The 21,071-nt window shown below is 29.1% G+C and overlaps 1 protein-coding gene across 1 annotated transcript; it reads right to left on the reverse strand.

Annotated features, from left to right (window-relative positions):
* Positions 1 to 508: 508 nt before the first annotated feature.
* Positions 509 to 20,564, reverse strand: LOC123538780 (BTB and MATH domain-containing protein 38-like). Its single transcript, XM_053530414.1, has 3 exons — positions 20,400 to 20,564; positions 19,058 to 19,358; positions 509 to 2,928 (listed from the first exon to the last, which is right to left on the reverse strand). Exons 2-3 carry the CDS (start codon positions 19,311 to 19,313, stop codon positions 2,315 to 2,317), a joined length of 870 nt encoding a protein of 289 aa, XP_053386389.1. The 5' UTR covers positions 19,314 to 19,358; positions 20,400 to 20,564; the 3' UTR covers positions 509 to 2,314.
* Positions 20,565 to 21,071: the final 507 nt, after the last annotated feature.

A 21,071-nucleotide genomic window follows, 5' to 3' on the forward strand; every position in this document is an offset into this window, starting at 1 on the left:
AGTATGCAGTATTGAACAAAGACTGAAAATTAAAACATTAAACGGGAACCAAACATGGTTTTGACCTCTACACGCTCTGAACACGCCAAATATAATTCATACACAAATAAAAACTAAACTTTGATTCATTCCTTCAGTAAGATGATACTGACATTGAATACTACTAAGAAGCACAAAGCTGAAACATCTATGGTTTGCTTTAACAGCTAACAATAAATAGAGGATATTTGTTTGTTTTGAGTGAATATGGAATATATCTCACTGAGAAGTGAGAAAATTTCAAATATTTTCACGAGCGCGTAGCGCGAGTGAAAATGTGAAAATTTTCTCACTTCGAGGTGAGATATATTCCATATTCACGAAAACAAACAACTTTTCTTTTTATTGTATGCTCAATTACGTTGAAATTTGCATTTTGCAACTATTTTTAATCTCAGCGCGGGAAACAGACGCGCGTAAACAGACATGACGTCAGACGTGCTGTGACGTTATAAAGACGCATACAACATAAAGTTCCATTTTATTTTATTTTTTGCTGCATAACGTTATGAAATTCTCGTTAAGTAAAACAATTTGAATCGAGAAATAAACTATATAGAACAAAGTGCGACTACAATTTTCATCGTGTTTTAAGCAAATAATTTAAAATTCATACACAATGTAATGAGGGGGTGGAGCTGTATCTCTCACAGTGTGAAAATATAGATTTCATATTTTCACAGTGTGAGTGATGAAATATGAAAATATTTAACTGATAGAATACAGTATTTCATTAGTTAGCATAAAATAAATATATACACAAAAGATAATAGATAAGGAGCACAGAACACCACAAACACAGACTCAGAGTCACGCATTTGCAAAGTAGGCCAACAACAAAAAGAAGTTGTAGAGGAAAATATTAGAGACGGGTTACTTAGTACATTTTAATTTTGTGCAAAATATAGATGGAGGAAGAGGAAGGGGTAACGGGGTAGAAATATGGTTGGGGGAGTGTTGAAGGGGAAGTTTTTAGTCAATAATAAATCAAAACAAAATAGTATTCATATTTATGCCCCGTTCAAACCAGAAGGGGTATATAAAGTTTTGCTCCTTGTCTGTCTGCCAGTCTGTCTGTTGATAGACAGCTTTCCAATCAATAATTGAAAATGTTTGGCAATTAGAACTCTTATCGTTTTGCGGGTCAATTGGACAGAGGCCAAGGTCACAGTGACCTCGAGACTGAAAATGATTTTCCGATTAATGATTAAAGGACATCTTGGTGTACAGTCTTCAAACTCGTGCAACCTTCAAACTTCAAAGGATGATTGTATGTGGTCAGTAAATGATCCCTAATATCTTATTGGTGAGTAGGTCATAGTTCAAGGTCATACTCGTGGACACTTATAATGCTTGTGTCTATTCCTTTGTTGCCTTAATATTCAAGAAATAGGTTGTTGAGCTATTTCACTCACACATTCACCTTTGTCGGCCTCTGGATTTGGTTTAATATGTAAGCTGGTTACTTAGTAAACTATTCTGGGAATAGATTAAAACTTACTATCTTCTTAAACACTGAAAGTATTTTCATAAAACTAACATCATTTGTTAACATCATCATGAGGACATGCAGAGTGCACATCCAAGGTCATTAGGTTCAAAGTAAAGTTCACAGTAGGTGGTCAAAGACCAAGTTCGCTACGTTTTATTTTTTCTGTATCAAAGCGCCACATTAATCACATTTAGTGATCATATTAATCACATTTAGTGATAGCTCTAGTTTGATTTTCTTTTAAATGACAAGGCTTTTGAATAGTCAAGTGTTGCTGTCCTCCAAAGTTCTTGTCAGCTTCACAGAGAAGTGTCGCATGTGGTCAACAGATGACCCTTAATGTTTGTTTGGGTCAACAAATCAAAGATCATGGTCACAGTGACTTTGAATCTGAAAACATTTTTCTGGTCAATATCTGAAGCATCTTTTAGCTAACGACTGCCAAAATTTGTGCGATGGTTGCTTGTGGTGAGTATATGTTTTGCTGGGTCGATACCTCATGGGACAAGGTAACAGTAACATTTCGATGCAAAATGGTTTCTGATGAATAACTTGAGAAGGCTTGGGCCTATTGCCTTCAAACTTTGTAGAATGTGTACCTCAGATAAGTTGATAACCTACTTTTTAGGTCTAAAACTCAAAATACTTTCCCGGTAGCCTGGGAATCGCATTACATGAGGCTGTATGTTTTACAAATACCTTTAATTTAGAAATAAGATTATAAATTGAAATGTGTTTTTGGTATTTTTCACCAACATCTTATCTAGGCAAACTAATTAATGTTTATTTATTTTTTAAAGCAATTTTGATCCTTTCAGGGAGCAGGTCAAATTCTTCCTTATGTGGATCATTGTCAGGAGTTTTGGTACTATCATTTTGCAGTTTTCTTATCATTCTTGATTTGACATCAGTTTCATTGGTGGTGATTTTGAATCGCTCTGAAAGTCGCAATGCTCTCAAAGTCCTTGCTGTATCTGATTCATTCAAGTTTACCTTTCCTGTAAGTGAAAATTTGACAATGTCATCATACCGAAGAAAACCTCTTTGTTCTTTACCATCTTCGGTTTTTAGAGAAAGACATCCCTCGTCCTGTTTATCCAGCTCATGTCTCCGCAAAGCTAGCTCAATAATCATGTAATGGCTGGCATCCGATATTTGGTACGTCTGTCTGGCAACTTTAAACTGTTCTAGATTATGTTCAGAAGCTAGGTAAATACATATTTTCTTCAATTCCTCCAGACGATATGTCTCTGACATATGTATATGTCTGTACAATTCCATAACATTTTTCATATGGCTGTTTCTTACAGCTTGAATAAGCACCTTTTGACATCGTTTTTCCATTTTCTTCACCTCGTATTCATGCGCTAAAGGCAGTAGCTTGTAGGCATTCTTTTCTAAAAATATTAATGAAATAGGGTTTGGATGATATTGCTAAGGATTATGTCAATCATATTAAATCATCAGCAAAATCTTGGGCTTTGAAAAAGTAAGCTTCTCTGATCTTGCTTTAACAATATTTTAACATCACATTTGATTTACTTCCCCTTGAAGATATTTATAACAAATGCAAGAATGGTGCATTTTATAAAATTATACTCTTGAAAGCATAAAATGCAACCAATGGCAAGTGGATTGATAGCAGAATGACTGAGATACTAAGATAGCTACTGAAATGTGCAAAACCCTTTTTGCTTTTAACACAAAGTAAAAGCATTTGTCTGGCTGCACCTTTTGGCAATGCCTGTGCTAAAATTTGCTCAACTACCACACCACACACGCGCGCGCGCACACGCACATGCTAAAAAAACAACAACACACTGATTGCTGCAACTGTACAGTTTGACAAATCTACCACAATCTAAGTACACAGTTGATAAAATTGATCTAAGTGTTCTTCACCACAAAGAGTAATGGTACTCAGATAAGCAAGTTAGTGCCATCGTGACCCTTATATTCTTTACAATAGTTTACAAGTAAAGTTAAGTAGTATAAGAACTGTTTATTTTGGCGTTATTTGGCCCCACCTGACCCCTTACCCCTTTTTTAAAAATTCAACACCGGCCAATTCAAATTTAAAAAATCCAAAACCAGCCAGTCTTTAAGAGAAACAGAGTTTCTATCTCAAAATACTAACTCGGCGTATTTGTACCCATTGAAAAAACATATATTTTATATAAAATATATTTCATTTAAAACACTAAGAAACAATTTTTATAAATTATTTTTTTTAAAAACAACTTTTTAATTTAAAATCAACAATTTTTATAAATTATATTTTTTTTAAAAACGACTTTTTAATTAAAACGTATATTTTTTTAAACAACAATTTAAAACCTATTAAAATAATTTATAATTGTTTGTTCGTTTGCTCTTTGATTGTTAACTTTTAGTATTTTATACAATAAATCATACAACGGTACTTTATCTTGTAACATTTTTATGAAAAATAAACAATAGTAACCACAGAGTGTACTTGTTTTGTCTTGATATTGAACATTATTGTATTTTATATTTGGTAAATATTTAATTACCTCCTTTGGTGGAGGAAGCCCAAATGGATCGAAATACATATTATTTAAATAACAAACCCAATGTGTTCCAGGTCCAACAGAGTCATCTAAATTGATTATTCCACACTCATCATTTATTTTTAATTTTAGTAAATTATTTCTACTAAATACACCCCTAAAGTTTTTAATTTTTAATTGTTTTACCCATTGTTCTATTTCAAAGTTAGAAATTGGTTTGTTTATAAATTTTTTTTTTTTTTTAATATGGGAATTCGTCTGTACGGTCTCCGTTGAGAATCAATCTGTATACCCTGACCATATCCCTTACCACTTAACAAAGATGTAATTAAAGGTATTCCAAGACTAGCAGCCAACATGCCTAAAAACCCGCCGTCTTGTTTTTGTTTTTGTGTTAATTTAATCACTCCATAGCCTAATAGTTGCCTTTTTTGATTAGGTGTAATATATGGTATTATCATATTTCTCTTATCATTAGCTACTGAAATCATACCATTTCCAAGTAACTTACTGACACCGGTACTGGCAAGTCCTGATAAAGCACCGATACCTAGAGGGGCTAATATTTTTGGAGCTATTTTTGCTGCCATTGGAAGAATTGTTTTTCCTAACAAACCAGCTAAAGCTCCTAAAAATCCACCATTTTGACCTTGACTGGACATCTGTTTTTTTGAAATTGTAATTTCTAACCCCTTCCTATTTGTGGCAGCTTTTTTAATTTGATTAATCTGTGTCTTTGTCAAAAGTAAAGGAAAGTTTCCATGCAATTGTTCATATTTTAATCTAAAAGTATATGGAGTTTTATTATTATAAGCCTGTGCTAAATTTTTCTTTTGTCCATCTGTAAGATTAACTTTATATTCAATATAATTTGATGACATTATATACTTTATATTTATTTTAATTTTATTTAATTTTAATTTTATTTTATTTAAACAATAACAAGTTCATTTCCAATAGTATTTATTTCAACTGTTTCCTCATACAATACAATTGCGTAAATACGATATCTTGCAGTGGGAAGTGTATTTATTTTAACTGTTAATGTAATTTGTTTAGGATCTTCTGTTATTACTTCCTTTTTATATTCTAAGTTAAAATGAATAAATCCATACAAACTTTGAAAATTAAATCTATTTAAGAGACTTCCAGTAGTTTTGTTATTTTGTTTATAATAATAATTAATTACATCGTCATATATTCTTGATATACTTGTGTATTCTGTTTCTGGATAAAAAACACCATTACCAACTTCAAGACGACAAGAACTCAAAGTGCAATCATTATTATCAGCATTTAGTTTAAATGTATCTAATAAAAGTGGATTCATTTCTTGATTATTACTTTTGTCAGGTCGTTGTAAATAAACAAATACATGTTGTGGTTTTGTTACACCAGCCGTTATTCTAAAAGTTGTATTAATCTGTTGTGTATCAGTTGATTGTGTTACCATTTCCCGAAGGTATGACCATCTTGCTTTTGTAAATCTTTCAGAAATTAGATTAAGTCCAAATTCATTGAAAATTAAACGTGGAACCCATAGAATTAATTTTGTTACAATTACCCTACCTGGGTCTCCGCCAGCTCTAAAAATTAATTCATCATCATCTGTCAACTGCAGTGTTATTTGAATTTGACTTGGAGGTATAATATTAGTTTCTAAACCCTGAAAAAATGAATAATTATTTAATGGAATCTTAACATTTACCTCTTTATTACCCAGGATTAATCCTTTTCTAAAAGCAAAACCTTTATTATCATCAGCAGCAGCAGTAGCAGTAGTATCTAAATAAATATATTCGTTTGTTCCAGTTGATTCTGCATAATCATTAGATAGTTCAACCAGATTCTTTACATTTACTACCTTATATAAATTGTTACAATCATAAACAATTTTTCCATTTTGTTTAACCACTAACTGATCAATTAATGAAGCTGCATTATTAATTAAAGCAATTTGATCTCCATCAGCATAATTATTACCGCCAAGCTTATTTACTTTAAAACTTACTTCAAAATAACCATTAAACCAATCAAAATATGAGCTTCTATCATTAATTGTAAAGTGATATCCGTTTTTTTGTTGCTTAACATTAACTCCCAAGACAGATATTAAAGCTGTATCTAATTGAATAGGAGTTAGTTCGTATCTTTCACAATATTGTTTTGTTCTAAACATGTATATATTATATATTATTTTATTTTTTATAAATTAATCTGTTAATACGTTTACGCGTCCCCGATCCTGACAATAATCTATTTAATCTTATATTAATATCCTCCTCCTCCTTACTATTTTTACTGTTATTCTTTTCTTGTAATTCCTTAACAATTAAATCACCAACTGCCGGAGCAGGTTTCTTTTTAAATTTTTCAACAATTTTATTAGCAGCTAAATTTCCAACTTCCGTTCCAATCTTTTTTGTTCCACTTTCAAGTGCTGCTTTTCCTGCTGTTTCCAAAGCTTTTTTTCCGGCTGTGCTAATTGAAGATGCAACTCCACTTGAAAACAATTTAGTTAAAGTGTCAAAGATACCTGTTCCGCGTATAATTTCTTTTCCCGTGTGAGCATCAACATAAATAAATATTCCTTTATTTTTATCATAAACTTTTTTGTACATTATATAAAACTAAAATTTATATTTCTTTTAAAATTAGTGTAAAACTTGTTTCAACTTCATTAAAATTAATTATTCTACCAAATACATCTGTAATATATATTCTAATTGAATTTATAATATATTTATTAATTTCAGAATATCCAACTCTTTGTGGTTCTTTTGTAAATGGATAAGCTCTTGTTAAATCTGCAGTACTTAAAGCATAGATAATATCACTGAAATTACCATCAACAAGTGAATTATCAATAAGATCACAATGAATATAAATTGTATCCACAGAGTTAGTTATATTTGGTGTTGTAGTTCCCCATTCAGTATTTCTCAATGCTTTTTTCTCAAATCCAAGCAATGTATAAAAATTTGACATTCTTAAATCCAACATAAAATTATCTTTAATTGAAATCAAAATCTTAAAACTACTTAAATCAAATTCCAAACTTATTGGAGCAATGTCTGATTTATCAAATTCATAATCATCATTACTTATTAATGTTTCCCTTATGTAATTATTAATATCAGTGTAACTGTAAGAACCATTTGTAAATATAATATCTTTCCAATCCTTACCATTATTATAACGAATTCTTTTATTATCATATTCATCACTAATATTATGCCAAGAATAAGTCATAGTGTTAATACTATCCAAACCAACAGCATAAGTTTTATTTTTATCTAAAATTAAAGAACGACCAAATCTGATTGTAAAATCACTCGGAGTATTTTTATCATCTTTAACTGTTTCAGAACTTAATACTATTTTTTGTTCCATTTATATATTTAAGAAAAATATTTTTTATATAACATTTCATGTTGTTTTGGTAAGAGTGAATTCATTTTTAATAGTTCATCAATTATTCTAATACCTTCATTTTTTAGTTCTTCATTATTATTTCCAGCATCAATTGAACCACAAATTAACTCCAAGTCATTAACCAATTCTTTTGGATTACATGGACAAACGTCATAACCCTGTCCCCTAATTACTTTTTTAAATTTCATAGATCTTTTATTGACAGGCAATCCTGATTTTTCTGTTAATTCTTTAAATATTTTTCTAGAATGAATTGAATGTTTTTTATTATTGTTATATCTTTTATTAATCAAATCAATTAAATCATTATCTACTTTAGTGTTTATTACTTCTTTTCCAGTTATTCTATCTTTAGCAATTAATTTATTTTGACCATAAAGTTTATTTAAGTTAATAATTAAATTACCATAATGTCCATTTGGTGAAACTTTATATGGATTCAGAACCTTCGGTTCTTTAAGAAAACTTTGTTTTTGATTATGATATCTTATTCCCTTTCCGAATACCACTGACTCTTTATAATTCTTGATAAGCGATCACCGTATCTTTTAAGATTTTCTCTGTCTTTTTTTAACTCCGAAACATACTCACCTGCAGCCATAGGTTCTGCATCTGTAAATTCAACCATTTCATCTGGATTTTCTTCTTTGTGTTCATTTATTTTACGAGTAGTTTTCTTTAATAAATCAGTAACATATTTTCTCTGTTCTATCCAATCATTTTTATTTTTGTTATATGCTAAATATGTTAATTTAGGCAACCCATAATCAAAAAACACATTTTCCTTGATATCTGCATCTAAATTTTCCTTAAATTCTTCAATGTTTTCAAACTCATCATCTTCAGAAGACTCTTTAATTGATGGCCGTTCTTGGAATAGCTGTGGTAAACCTTGATATGTTTGTATGTCTTTCATTTCATCACCTAGTAACGCTAATTGCTCCTTAATTCCAGGTAATGCTTTTAACTGACTTGATAATTTTTCTTTTTGACTTTCTATTCCTTCAGTAATTGGTTTATAAATTTCAGTGTACATATCACGATTTGTAGCTTTTCTAATTTTTTCTTTCATTATTTCTTCTCTAAGAGCCCTCATCTTTTGCCCGACTAAGTTTTTTCTTATTCTCATTTCATTAAGTTTTGATTGCATTTATATAATAATGTAAGATAATGTAAAATAATGTAAGATAATGTAAGATAATGTAAATAATGTATTATTATATATAAATGGAAATTCCAAATTATGATAAAAAAAGTAATAAATCCAATAACTTTAAACAACTTTATCCTTTTATGCCAGATTCATGTTTTAGAATGTTAATATGTGGATCTTCTGGATCTGGAAAAACAAATACATTAATGCATATGATACGTAAACCTCTTATATATTATGATAAATTATACTTATATGCTAAAAACCTAGAACAATCTAAATATCAGGATTTAATTAAACTTTTTAATGAAATTGCAGAAAAAAATAAAATAGATCCAAACGAAATACTTGAATATTCAGCTGATTCTGGCCAAATTGAACCCTGTGAAAATCTTGAACCAGAAAACCAAAAAGTAGTAATATTTGATGATTTTGTATGTGAAGATAAAAAGGTTCAGAACGAAATAACAAAATACGTCATTCAAGGACGTCACAAAAACTGTTGTGTTATTTATTTAAGTCAGTCTTATTATAAAACACCAAAAGATATTCGGATTAACTGTTCACATTATATTTTATTTGAAAGTCCAAGTAAACGGGAAAATGATATGATTTGTAATGAACAAAATATTAACCCTAACTCTTTTGCTAATGCAACAAATCAAAAATATGATTTCTTATATATTGACAAACCAAGGAAGTTTTTAAGAAAAAACTTTACAGGAATTATATAGATGGGAGTTTTTAATGATGTAAAACAAATTAATCAACCTGACAGTATAAGTAAAGTTAAATTTGATATTGATTTAAGTGATTATGCTACTAAAAAACAATTCAAAAAACTTAAAAAAGAATCGGAATCATATCTTCACAGAAATAAGGAACTTGATAACACAATGAACAGAGCATTAGATATGGGAGGTAATAACCTTATAAACCTAGGAAATCCAGATAAACCCAATGATGCAGTTTCAAGACGGTTTATGTTTAAAAAAGTTCAAAGTGTAATAGATGACTATGATCTTGAAGATGTTAAAAGTATAAAACAAACACTAGAAGCAGAAGTAAAGAATATTGAAGAATTAACAAAAGGTTTTAAAAAGAATTCGTTATTAATAGTTGAATTACAAGATAAAATTGAAAAAGAAATGAAAGCTATGGTTGATTCTATTAAAGAACTTGAAGAGAAATCTGATTTGACAGATGAAAACATAAAAGAAGTATTTCGAGTCAATTTAAACATTTTATTCACTCAAATTCAAGAATTAAAAGATAGTATGATTAAACATGAAGAACTGAAAGACAAGATTATTGAAGCCGAGAAAAAGTTACAAAATATGTATCAGTTAGAAATCAGAACAGAAATAAATAAACTAAATACTGAAACTGAAAATAAGCATAAAGATTTATTAGAATTAATTTCAAATAAACTTGCAGAATATAAATCTGAACTGGAAAAAGCAGCTTCACAAAGAGGTGATGATCATGACACAACATTAGATAACCTTAAAAAAGAGTTTAATTCTAAAATAGATGACTTTAAAAAACAAATTCGAATTTGGATTAGTACTGTTGATACACGTCACAATTTAAAGTATGCAGACTTAAGTAATATTACAAAAAAATTACAAGAAGATATAACGCAGTTTAATGTTAAAGTTGAAGAACATAAAAATGAACTGGACCTTGTAGTTGAAAAATCAACTAAACAAGGAGAAGCAATTAATATAATTAATGATCGGCTAGAAAATTTTAAGAAACAACTCCGGATCTTGATTAGTACTGTTGACACGCGTCATAATTTAAAGTATGCGGAATTAAGTACACTTACAGAAATATTACAAAAAGATATCAACGAATTTAATGATAAAATTAAAAAAATAATAAATGATCTGGACTCTGTAGTTGAAAAATCAACTAAACAAGGAGAATCAATTACTGCTAATACCCAAGCAATTTCTACTAATGCAGAAGAAATTACAAAAGTAAAAAATGTTTTCTTAAAACAAGAAACACAATTAGCCAGAACAAAAGGTGTTGTTGACAATTTGTCTGCTTCTGAAGTTGCTACAACAAAACGACTTGATGATTTAGCTGAAGTAATTCTCAAACATGGAAATAAATTTGTAGAATATAAATCTGAACTGGAAAAAGCAAGACGTGAAGTGTTTCTTTTTGAATATAACAGCGGTTATAGTAAAGAAGAACCAGATTCCTTTACAACATATTCATATATAAAAATGAAAAAGTATTTTGATCGCCACGGTGTCTGGATATATTCATTATATGAAAATATATATAAAGGTGGTCAGGGATATTTTAATACATTTAATTTGGTACATGAAAATATTGTAGATCATATAGATTTTATAAACACAAACCAAGAATATAAACTAGCTGTACCGGATGTACTATTAAAAAATGTGTTTTTAGTCAAAACACATGGAATTTATATAATAGATATTAAGTTTTATTTGACGTCGTTTGAACAGACGAAAAAATGTCGAATATCACATTTTCTTTTTAGGTGGTGGCAAGATGGTTTTACAGGTAAATTTCCCGGTGGGAGTGTAAATATAACACCCGAGATAAGTGGAGTTGGACCCGGCTATATCGGTATATTTAGTTATCAAAAAAAATTAAAATTTATTTAGCAGAAAATACAATGTTTGACATTCATCCTTATGACGATTCAACATCCACAGAAGTATCATTTACACTTTTAACGGATAGTTATATCAAATTCTACATATTGGAGGAATATGTAAATTATATAGAAAGTATACTTTTGAATTAAAAACTTTAATTAATTACTGTATTTTTATTTAACTGGAATAATTAATATAATGGGAATATTTAATAATATAAATGAAAAAGTAAGTAAAATAGAAAGACAAATAATAAGAAAACCTCCATTGTTTTTAACATGTTATACTGAAGATACTGATAGTGGAAAACAATCATAAAAAATCACATCATAAAGATGTTTTAAAAATAAGAAACTATGTTCTTTCTAAAATTAAAATTAAATCATAAAGATGCTTAAAAAATCAAAAATCACATCATAAAGATGTTTTAAAAATAAGAAACTATGTTCTTTCTAAAATTAAAATTAAATCATAAAGATGCTTAAAAAATCAAAAATCACATCATAAAGATGTTTTAAAAAATAAGAAACTATGTTCTTTCTAAAATCACATCATAAAGATGCTTAAAAAATTACACCGTAATGATGTATAAATCTTTTTTTTATTTATAGGCTTGGGTAGTAATCCCATCCTTAAGAATAAATCTTTTATCGTCGTAACATGATAACGACGTTTTATTTATAACATAACTAGAAACATTATGTTTTTTTGATCTTATAACTTTAAATTTATGCATACTTTGTGTTGAGTTAAACAAAGTATCTTTATAATTTTTGTGGGTAAGTGTGTTTTTCACAACACTCTTTTTTATACCCTTACATTTTTTTATATTAATCTGAGCTTTATGCTCACAAGAGTCCTCTAATAAATAAGAATACATTTTACTCCGTAATCCAACAAATTCGGTTATCGGAGTACCGGCAGCCTCATCTTTAAATTTTCCAATGACTTTTTTATTTTCATTGAAATAAAATTTTGAATTAATTTGATAATCACTGTTATCAAACAGCTCTTTATCTTTATAAAAGTCTTTGTAGACATCTTTAGTTTTTATTTCATAACACAATGAATCAGTATCAGTAAATAATAACTTCGCTGATTCATTATATTTTTCTTTTATATAATTGTAATGGAAATCGTACATTAGATATTTAGATAAATCTAATATACACATTCCAACATAAGAAGGTCTGTTTAATAACAAACTTTCTTTTATTCTATGAATACCAAATAAATTCTTGTTAAACATCGTTGAACTAATAAATGAAGGTTTTGCTATATACTTCAATAAAATATTTTCATCATGGGTCAGCTTAATATTAACCCTCTTGCGTAAATTCTCCATAGTCTTACCGAATACAGAGTTATTCATTAACTTAAAAAAGTCCTTTTCAAAAGAATTTTTTGACTCAGATCTTTTTTGAGTATTAAAATTTATATATTTTTTTAACCAAGGACTTTCATCAAAGGTTAATATTTTATGTATTTTTGTTACTTTTAAACCCAACTGAGTATACAGTTCTAGGTTTCTGTAATGTAACACGTAATTATTTTTTTTTCTTAAAGTTGGAACTAGTTTTTTTACATCACTATTTCCAATTTTAAATTTTTCTTTAATATTTTTACTGTAACCAGACAACCATTCATCTGGTATTTTAATTTTTTCAGGGGCTAATGGGTAATCATTATGAGAATCCCATAATTCCTCTGGATATTCCAAATCACACTCAACTATAAAATTACTTTTACCCTTTGCTATTAATTTCTTAAATTGTTTTTCGGTTGTCCATTTAAAGTTACCTGTGGGTAAAGACTGAGACATGGCCCAACCATATAAATTATTAGCGTCAAGGTACATTATGTATTTACTTTTAGCTTCGCTATTATAATTTTTTATATATTTATTATTAGCTTTACTATAGCGATTGGCTATATAGCTAATTCCACCCCTAAGGCCTTTTTCAATAAATAGATACATATCAATATCTGATATTAAATCTAATTTTGTTTTAGTCATTTTTAACATAGCATCCCAGGCTAACCCAGGACTACTAAAATAATGACATGGATCTAATTTATAATATTCAATGCATATTTTTCTGAAATTTTCAAAGACGTCTGTTAGAAGCAGTACGTCTGTTTTTAAATATAAATCATGGTATTCACCCATTGTTTTTATTTTAAATTTTTTCCAGATATTTTTTGCATGTTCATATTCTTCGTCAGAAATATGTGTTTCGTTTAACGAAGAATAAAACTCTTCTTTTGATGGTAATTTTGTTTCTTTAAATTTTTTAAATGAATCCATGTAATCATATGGATAAACACCTTTTGTTTTTAATAAATTAAGTTTATTTTTAGGAAATTCTTCCAGAAGATATTTAAAATCTGGGATGTTTTTTACTAAGTTATCCAATGACTGTGACATAAATTGAAAACTGTCAATAAAAATTAAATCACTTATCATAAATGCCATATATCTTTCCATATTGTTAGGAATAACATTAATTTTTTTTTTGAATTTCCCTATTTGCTGCATAATAAAATGAGAATCATATCCTCTTAAATTATGAAAAACAACAGGAATTTTATGCGTTAGTCTAAAATTAATATTACACTCTGAGTGAGCGCTTCCTCTAAATTTTCCAGTTATATGACAGTGATCCCGGACTTTTATTGAATCTTTTGTGTATTCTTTTCCACAGATGTGGCAAGATTTCTGCTTTTTAAATACAATTTCGTCTTTTTTAGACATTCTTAAATCTTTATTAAAATTATCTCTAAATATTTCTTTACAATTCTCTTCTTCCTCGAGCATTTTTTCTATAAATTTATATACTGCATTAGGTCTCTGTAGACCTGGGTTGGTTTAGTATATTTGTCATCATAGCAACAGACGACTTTATAACCATATCCGCAGTCGATGTGATTTTGATATTCTTCAGTAAATGAAGAATCTGGGTTTGGCTGAGCACCTGAAACTTTTTTAGTTATTGCTTCAAAATCAGCATAAATTACAAAAGGTACTTCTAAACCTTTATGGTAATTTTTAAATTCTACTTTACTACCTTCTGGTGGCATTTTAACACCTTGAACACCATTGATAGCTAAACAATTTGGAATATGTTCATTTAATATTCTTTCTTGAGTGAAATGTTGTAAACAACTTTTACAGAAATATTTCCTGTTTGTATTTTTTGTTTTGTTATTCATTAATCTATTAAAGTCTTTAATCCAAACATAATGTGATTTTTTATGTGAGCTTTCAGCTCCCAGGGACTCGCGTCCATCATTATTAATTAACAACATATCACATCTTTCAGAATAATGATATTTTGATATGTACCGTGGATAAACTCCATTGGGTTCTTCGTAACAAAATACATTAAATGAAATTTTATTTAAAACTTCTATTTTAGGTATTTGATTTATCGTGACAGGAAACTTTATTCCTTTATAATTAAGATCGTTTATATGTTTTTTATATTTTGAAATTTTTTGAGGATCTTTTTTAACAGGAAATTTAAAAGCTAAATGACACCATCTAAAACATTCGTTATCATCATTCTTTATATTTATTAATCCTTTCATTGGGTGTTGTAATGGTTTTGGTAATTCTAAATAACTTGAAGCTGCTAAAGGATTATATTTGTATCTATTTAAATAGTGGGCATCAACTGACTCTATCCTCCAGCCGCTTCCTTCGGAAATCCAATTACCGATTCTGTTTATTATTTCATCAAAAGCTTGACGTAAAGTTTTTTTTATTTCGTTTTTGTTAATAACTTCTAAAGCCTTTGATTGGAAATAGGCTGATTTATATATTGTATCAGCCTTATCCATTTTTGCAAAAGTTATTTTTAAAACAACGTTTATTTTTATACCTTTTAAAGTTTTAAGTTCAGATTTAAGTATTTCATAAGAGTCGTTTATAGTTAAATATAATTGATTCTTTGGATCTTGTTTATATTCAATTTTAATTTCAAATTTCTTATAATATTGTTTTTTTGATCTCTCAATTTCCATCTATATATTATATTTAGAAAAAAATTCTCTAAGAAAAAAACGCACGTAAAGAAATTAAAAAAAATAAAAATTTAAAAAAGAAATAAAATTTAATAAGAAATAAAATATTTAAACTTATATCTTTTTCCATTATTTTTTTATATTCCACATTTTACTCGTTTTTTTCCTTTGCAGCACATTGTTATTAACCCAGAATTAATACCGAGGTCTTTGAACGCTGCATAATTGCTTTTATATGTTTTTTCTTCATTAGTATCACAATCGATTACAATAACTTTTTTAGGATTGTTTCGATAATTATTTGGTCTGGGACAATCACATAACCTTTCAGTATTTTCTTCTTCAGTTAATAGACAACCACATTCCCATTCAAATAAATTCCTTTCTAATAGATAAGGATCTATAACATTTTGTAATTTATCAATGACATGATTTTTATATTCATTGCTAACTATTTGATTAAGTTTTGATTTAATAACATTTCTTCTTTTAAGAACTTTTTTATATGAATTTTTATCTGGATTCATTATTTCTCCTAAAGTGCTAGATAATTTTGGTATAATCATTCTATCTACCTTTCTATTAACCATCTATATATAATATACTTATAGAAAAAAATCTTTAAAATACACACGTAAAATTTAATACTACTCTTCTTCTTTTTTACTTTTATATCCGTTAAGTTTAAATTCTTTCATATATCTTTCAAAGGGTATTAAATAATTTTTTTCTTTCTGCATTTCTAACAGTATTGTAAAAATATCTTGAATAACTTTTTTCTCTTCTTCTTTTCTAGGATCATTAGGGTTATGAACAGCTAAAGCCGCAATCCGTGCTTTTGTTATTAGTTGTTTTATTTTGTGGTGATGTAATTTTAAAATAGCTTTCTTGTCGTTAAGTTTTAGTCTATTAATAAATATGGTAATTACTGATGGAACAACACCAATAGCTGCTACAAATATAGGAATAGCTGGAACAAGTGCTAATGCAGCTGAACAACTAAAGAGATTTGTTGTAATATATAACCCAGTACTTACTCTCCCACAAAATTTATAACTTTTTCTGTAAGCAGCAGCTAGTTTAGTTAGGTGAATAATTAATTGATCTATTGTTTCTATTCCATTATTAGAAATTAAATTTTTATTACTCATTTATATAATATATTTTCAATTTAAATTTCTTCCAATTCACTAAACGGAACCCAACTATTAAATTTTTCATTGTAACCTTTCCATTTTACTAAAGCTTGTTTTTTCTTATAGTCTCGTCTAATAACTTTTTCTATTCTAAAAACTTCTTGTGTAGTAGGTAAAAGTTCTTGTTCGTAAAATGAACCTTGAACTATTTCATTATTTAAATCTTTAATAGAGTATGTTCTTGGATTTGTATTATTAATTTTATAAATTATAAATATTTCCTCTGTCCAGTTTGGTGTATATCCTTTTTCAAAATGTCTTTTAAGTTTGCTTAAACGAACTCGATCACCAATTTTAAATTTTGCTTTGCTCTTTGGTACCTTTAAATTACCATATAAGTTAAAGTAAACAGTACCTTTATTTAAGTTGTTACTGGCTTTGGTTGGTGTCATTTTTATACTAGAATGTTTTGTTTTGTTATATTTATCAACCATTTCTTGTAAATTATCTAAATAAGTATAAGTATTATTTGCTGTAAAATATTTCCACATTATTCTTTTTAAACTTCTATTAAATCTTTCGATTACTACAGCCTTACCTTCATTAAATGTATGGTACATGTTAATTTTATATTTATTCAAAAATGATTCAAACTTTTTATTATAAAATTCTTTTCCTTCATCTACCCATAAATTTTGTGGAATCCTTGCAGTCTTCGGGGACTTTTGTCCCTGAATTCTACCTTCTGAAATTATTTTTTCAAATGCTTCAGTAACAGATTCTCCGGTTTTATTCTTTAATGGAATAACCCAAGCATATTTACTGAACATATCAATAACGGTTAACAAGTACTTTACTCCTTTATTATATTTTGAAAAAGCTTGCATATCAACTAAATCGGCAGACCAAGTATCATCAATATCATTGACAATCACTCTTCGTTTCCTAAATTTTCTTTTAATTGGTTTGTGTAATTCTTCTGCTAATTCATCACTCCAATTTATTTCGGGGGTAGAGTATACCCCCTTTTCCCGTTTTTTGACTTTCGTTTTTGTCTGGGTGTTAAGCCCATAGGGAACTGTTGTTCCTGTCCCAGCCCAAGTTTGTATTTCGTTTTAATTATAGGTTTCACAACTAAATGTTTTGCAATCTTTTCCCCAAATGTTTTTGATTTAGTGTTATTTAGGTCGGAAAGCATTTGCTTATCGCATTTTTGTTTACTTACTTTTGAACTGTAACAGATATCATGATCTCTACATACTGCATCTAGTTCATTTATGGGTTGTCCATTATCTAAAGCGTTTCCGGGCCCGCAATAGTTAAATCCTGGCAAAAGAAGACCTTTCTTAGGTAATAAAGGTAACATTGCTTTATGAATATCAATTGCACCTCCAGAGCGTTTAACAAATTGTGTTTTTATATTACCACAGGATGCACATTGAGCTCTTAACATAAGTCTACCATTTTTTGTTGTAACATATTGAAGATTTATACTATCAGTAAATTTCCTTTCTTTTACACAATATATTTGTTTTTGGTTCATTTATATTATATGTATTTAAAATTATTAAAAAAAACCCCACTTTTACCAAAAAAAACGAAAGAAAAAAACCTCCTGGTCCTGGAATCGAACCCCTGGCCGCGGCGGTAATAAAAACTATTTCGTTCCATCTAACCGATTGAGCTATGAACTAGCGGGGTGTTTCAAGTATAATTAATCAAATACTTGGAATATTAAAGATAAATTAATCTTATGAAGTTGTGAAAGTTGTCCGACTGAAGTACGAATCTGTGTGGCTGGTAGCTTTGATCATGTTACAAAGAGAGAGTTTACCGCACGAAGTGACAATCAATACTAGCTGTCAATCATTTCTCACAAGAGAGAAATGGCAATCAATACTAGCTGTCAATCATTTCTCACTAGAGAGAAACCAATATCATTATTACCAGTGTAAGTCCATTGGTCAAAGGGACAAAACTCTACATGGCTTAGCTTAAATAGTAATTCTCACTGGTGAGAAATCGATAACCCCCCGCAGCGTGGAACATTTCTCATTGTACTAAAAGAGATATTCCCAGGTATATTTGCTTGTCCAAATTTTTAATGCTTTCAACACATTTGTCTTCAGTTAAAGTAAACTTCAGGTGAACCTTTATTTCCGTTGTATATCCAACAATACAAGCTTATTTGTTTATTTACGTCCAGACATTTGTAAAGAATAATCTAGCATATCGATTGTCACTTCGCGCGATAAACTCTCTCTTTGTCTGGGCCAATATTTGCTACGCTTTATGAATGAACAGGTGTAGTAAAAATCTAATGCGTTGTGTTTACCAATAAGGGCACTTCTATTGAAAATTGTTTCTTAGTGTTTTAAATGAAATATATTTTATATAAAATATATGTTTTTTCAATGGGTACAAATACGCCGAGTTAGTATTTTGAGATAGAAACTCTGTTTCTCTTAAAGACTGGCTGGTTTTGGATTTTTTAAATTTGAATTGGCCGGTGTTGAATTTTTAAAAAAGGGGTAAGGGGTCAGGTGGGGCCAAATAACGCCAAAATAAACAGTTCTTATACTACTAAGTTACCATACCTGTTATTTTCTTCATCTTGTCAGGATAAATACATTTGAGGAACTCTACAAAGTCCTCATAACTCTTCCCAGGCAATGGTATTTCTCTCTTCGACTTCTCTTGAAAGTCACTTTCAAGCATGGCACGGAACACAGGTGAAGCAATACACAGAACGGCTTTAAGCACAGGTATTTTATGATCCTCGACAACCAGTGTTAGGTCTGACTGGCCGGTTTCTCCACCAAATTCATTGTTGACTTCCATCTCAGATGACATACTTCGAAAACTATTCTGTAAGCCTCGAAAATGATTCTCTTTGGTCTGGAATAACATTTGAAGGAACATAAAATATTGCGAAGACTTGTTGTGATGTACTTTAACTTGTCGTGGTTCCAAAGGCAGATATTACCCATATCTATTTAACACGCATTTTGTTAAAATGTTTTTCTTATTTTCATATTTAACTAGCTTTCATGAAAATCTGGAAAGTCAAAAAAAATTACCATACTGCATGAGCATTTTACACCTATTAGTAACATTCATTTCTTATATGTAAGACTCGCCTTGAGTGAATTTTCTCTTTAGAATATATTTTGTACCGTATGCTCTTAGACAGTCAAAGTGTATGACCCTTTTGTTATATGACCTCTCATATTTGTTATGAACTATTTCATTGTTCAGTCATGAAGAGCAATCATGATGTAATTGTACATGACTCTGAAATGTAAAATCCGAAATTTTGCTAGTCAAATTAAAGTTCCAACTTGGAATGAATGAAACAACATCTTTCCATTCAAGTCTACAACAGGTACAATATTAACCTACCCTGCTTACAAGCTGAAAATAGCATCATCCAGCACTAAACACTAGTTGGATATCAACATAGACTGAGAACCTATCCTGTATCACTATCACTTCAAACAACTGTAATTCCGATTCTTAGAAATTTTCACTTGGTGATAGGTTCACATAATTCAAGTTTGTGCTATCTAATTTCACTTTTTATTAGGTAGATTAAGTTCAATGTACCGGTATATGATTGTTCTATAACGTCTGGTTGTTTTGTGAATATTACACTAACTTCAAATTTACCAAAAGAAAGTGTTTATTAAAAATAGATTAAGAAAAATGAATAAAAAAAACCTACTTTTCAACTGAAAAAGCATGTTACTTGATTCTTTTATCACGAAATATTATTTCTTCAACAAGTAAATAACCATTGTAAATATCAAGTTTATATCAATATCATATCTGCTTTTTTCGAAAGAATGCTTAAAACAACAAGGAAGTTCACAAATATTTTAAAAAGTGTATAATCTTAACAAATAACTTCCTTTTACTTTTAAAATACAGTATACCTACTTGCTGCCTTATTAATCCAAATGATTTTTGTTAAATCTTTTGTCAAAGTTTTGAGTTTTGATAAAGTTAAATTTAGACTTTCCAAAAATTTCATTTTGTTTTCAAATTAGGTCAGATTTTAAATAAGATAAAATTTACCAAACAGTAATGCTGTCTATAGCCGAAACATAACGTTACGTGAATTCATTGCACACGCGATGATCCATTACATTATACTTACTGAAATACTATGCCCCAACGATAACTTGATATTTACAAACATGACTATAAATAGATTAAAATGGAACATAGGGAATTCAACATTTTTCTAACATGTTACAATCTAAATATTTCTAGACTTTGTACCAATCACAAATTAGCTCAGTGGTAAAGCATACAGTCCATGTTCAACAGATTTTTGCCGTGTGGGTTCGAAACTCAGCATCGACATTAATTTTTTTTTCACTTTCACATAAACATTTAGATTCCTTCATGAACTCTGTGCCAACACAACAGAGAAGTATCTTAAGCCGACATGGCAGATCAAAAATAGGAGGTGCGCAAGTTTATATCATGATTAAGACTCATGCAAGGTTTCATCAATTTATATCAAATACTATTTGAGCTAGGCGTGTCACAAGGTGAAAATGTGCATTTTTGACTATTTCAGGGGCCATAACTCTAGAAATAAGG

This window comes from Mercenaria mercenaria, chromosome 18, assembly GCF_021730395.1.
Source record: "Mercenaria mercenaria strain notata chromosome 18, MADL_Memer_1, whole genome shotgun sequence".
In the NCBI taxonomy this organism is placed as follows: Eukaryota; Metazoa; Mollusca; class Bivalvia; order Venerida; family Veneridae; genus Mercenaria; species Mercenaria mercenaria.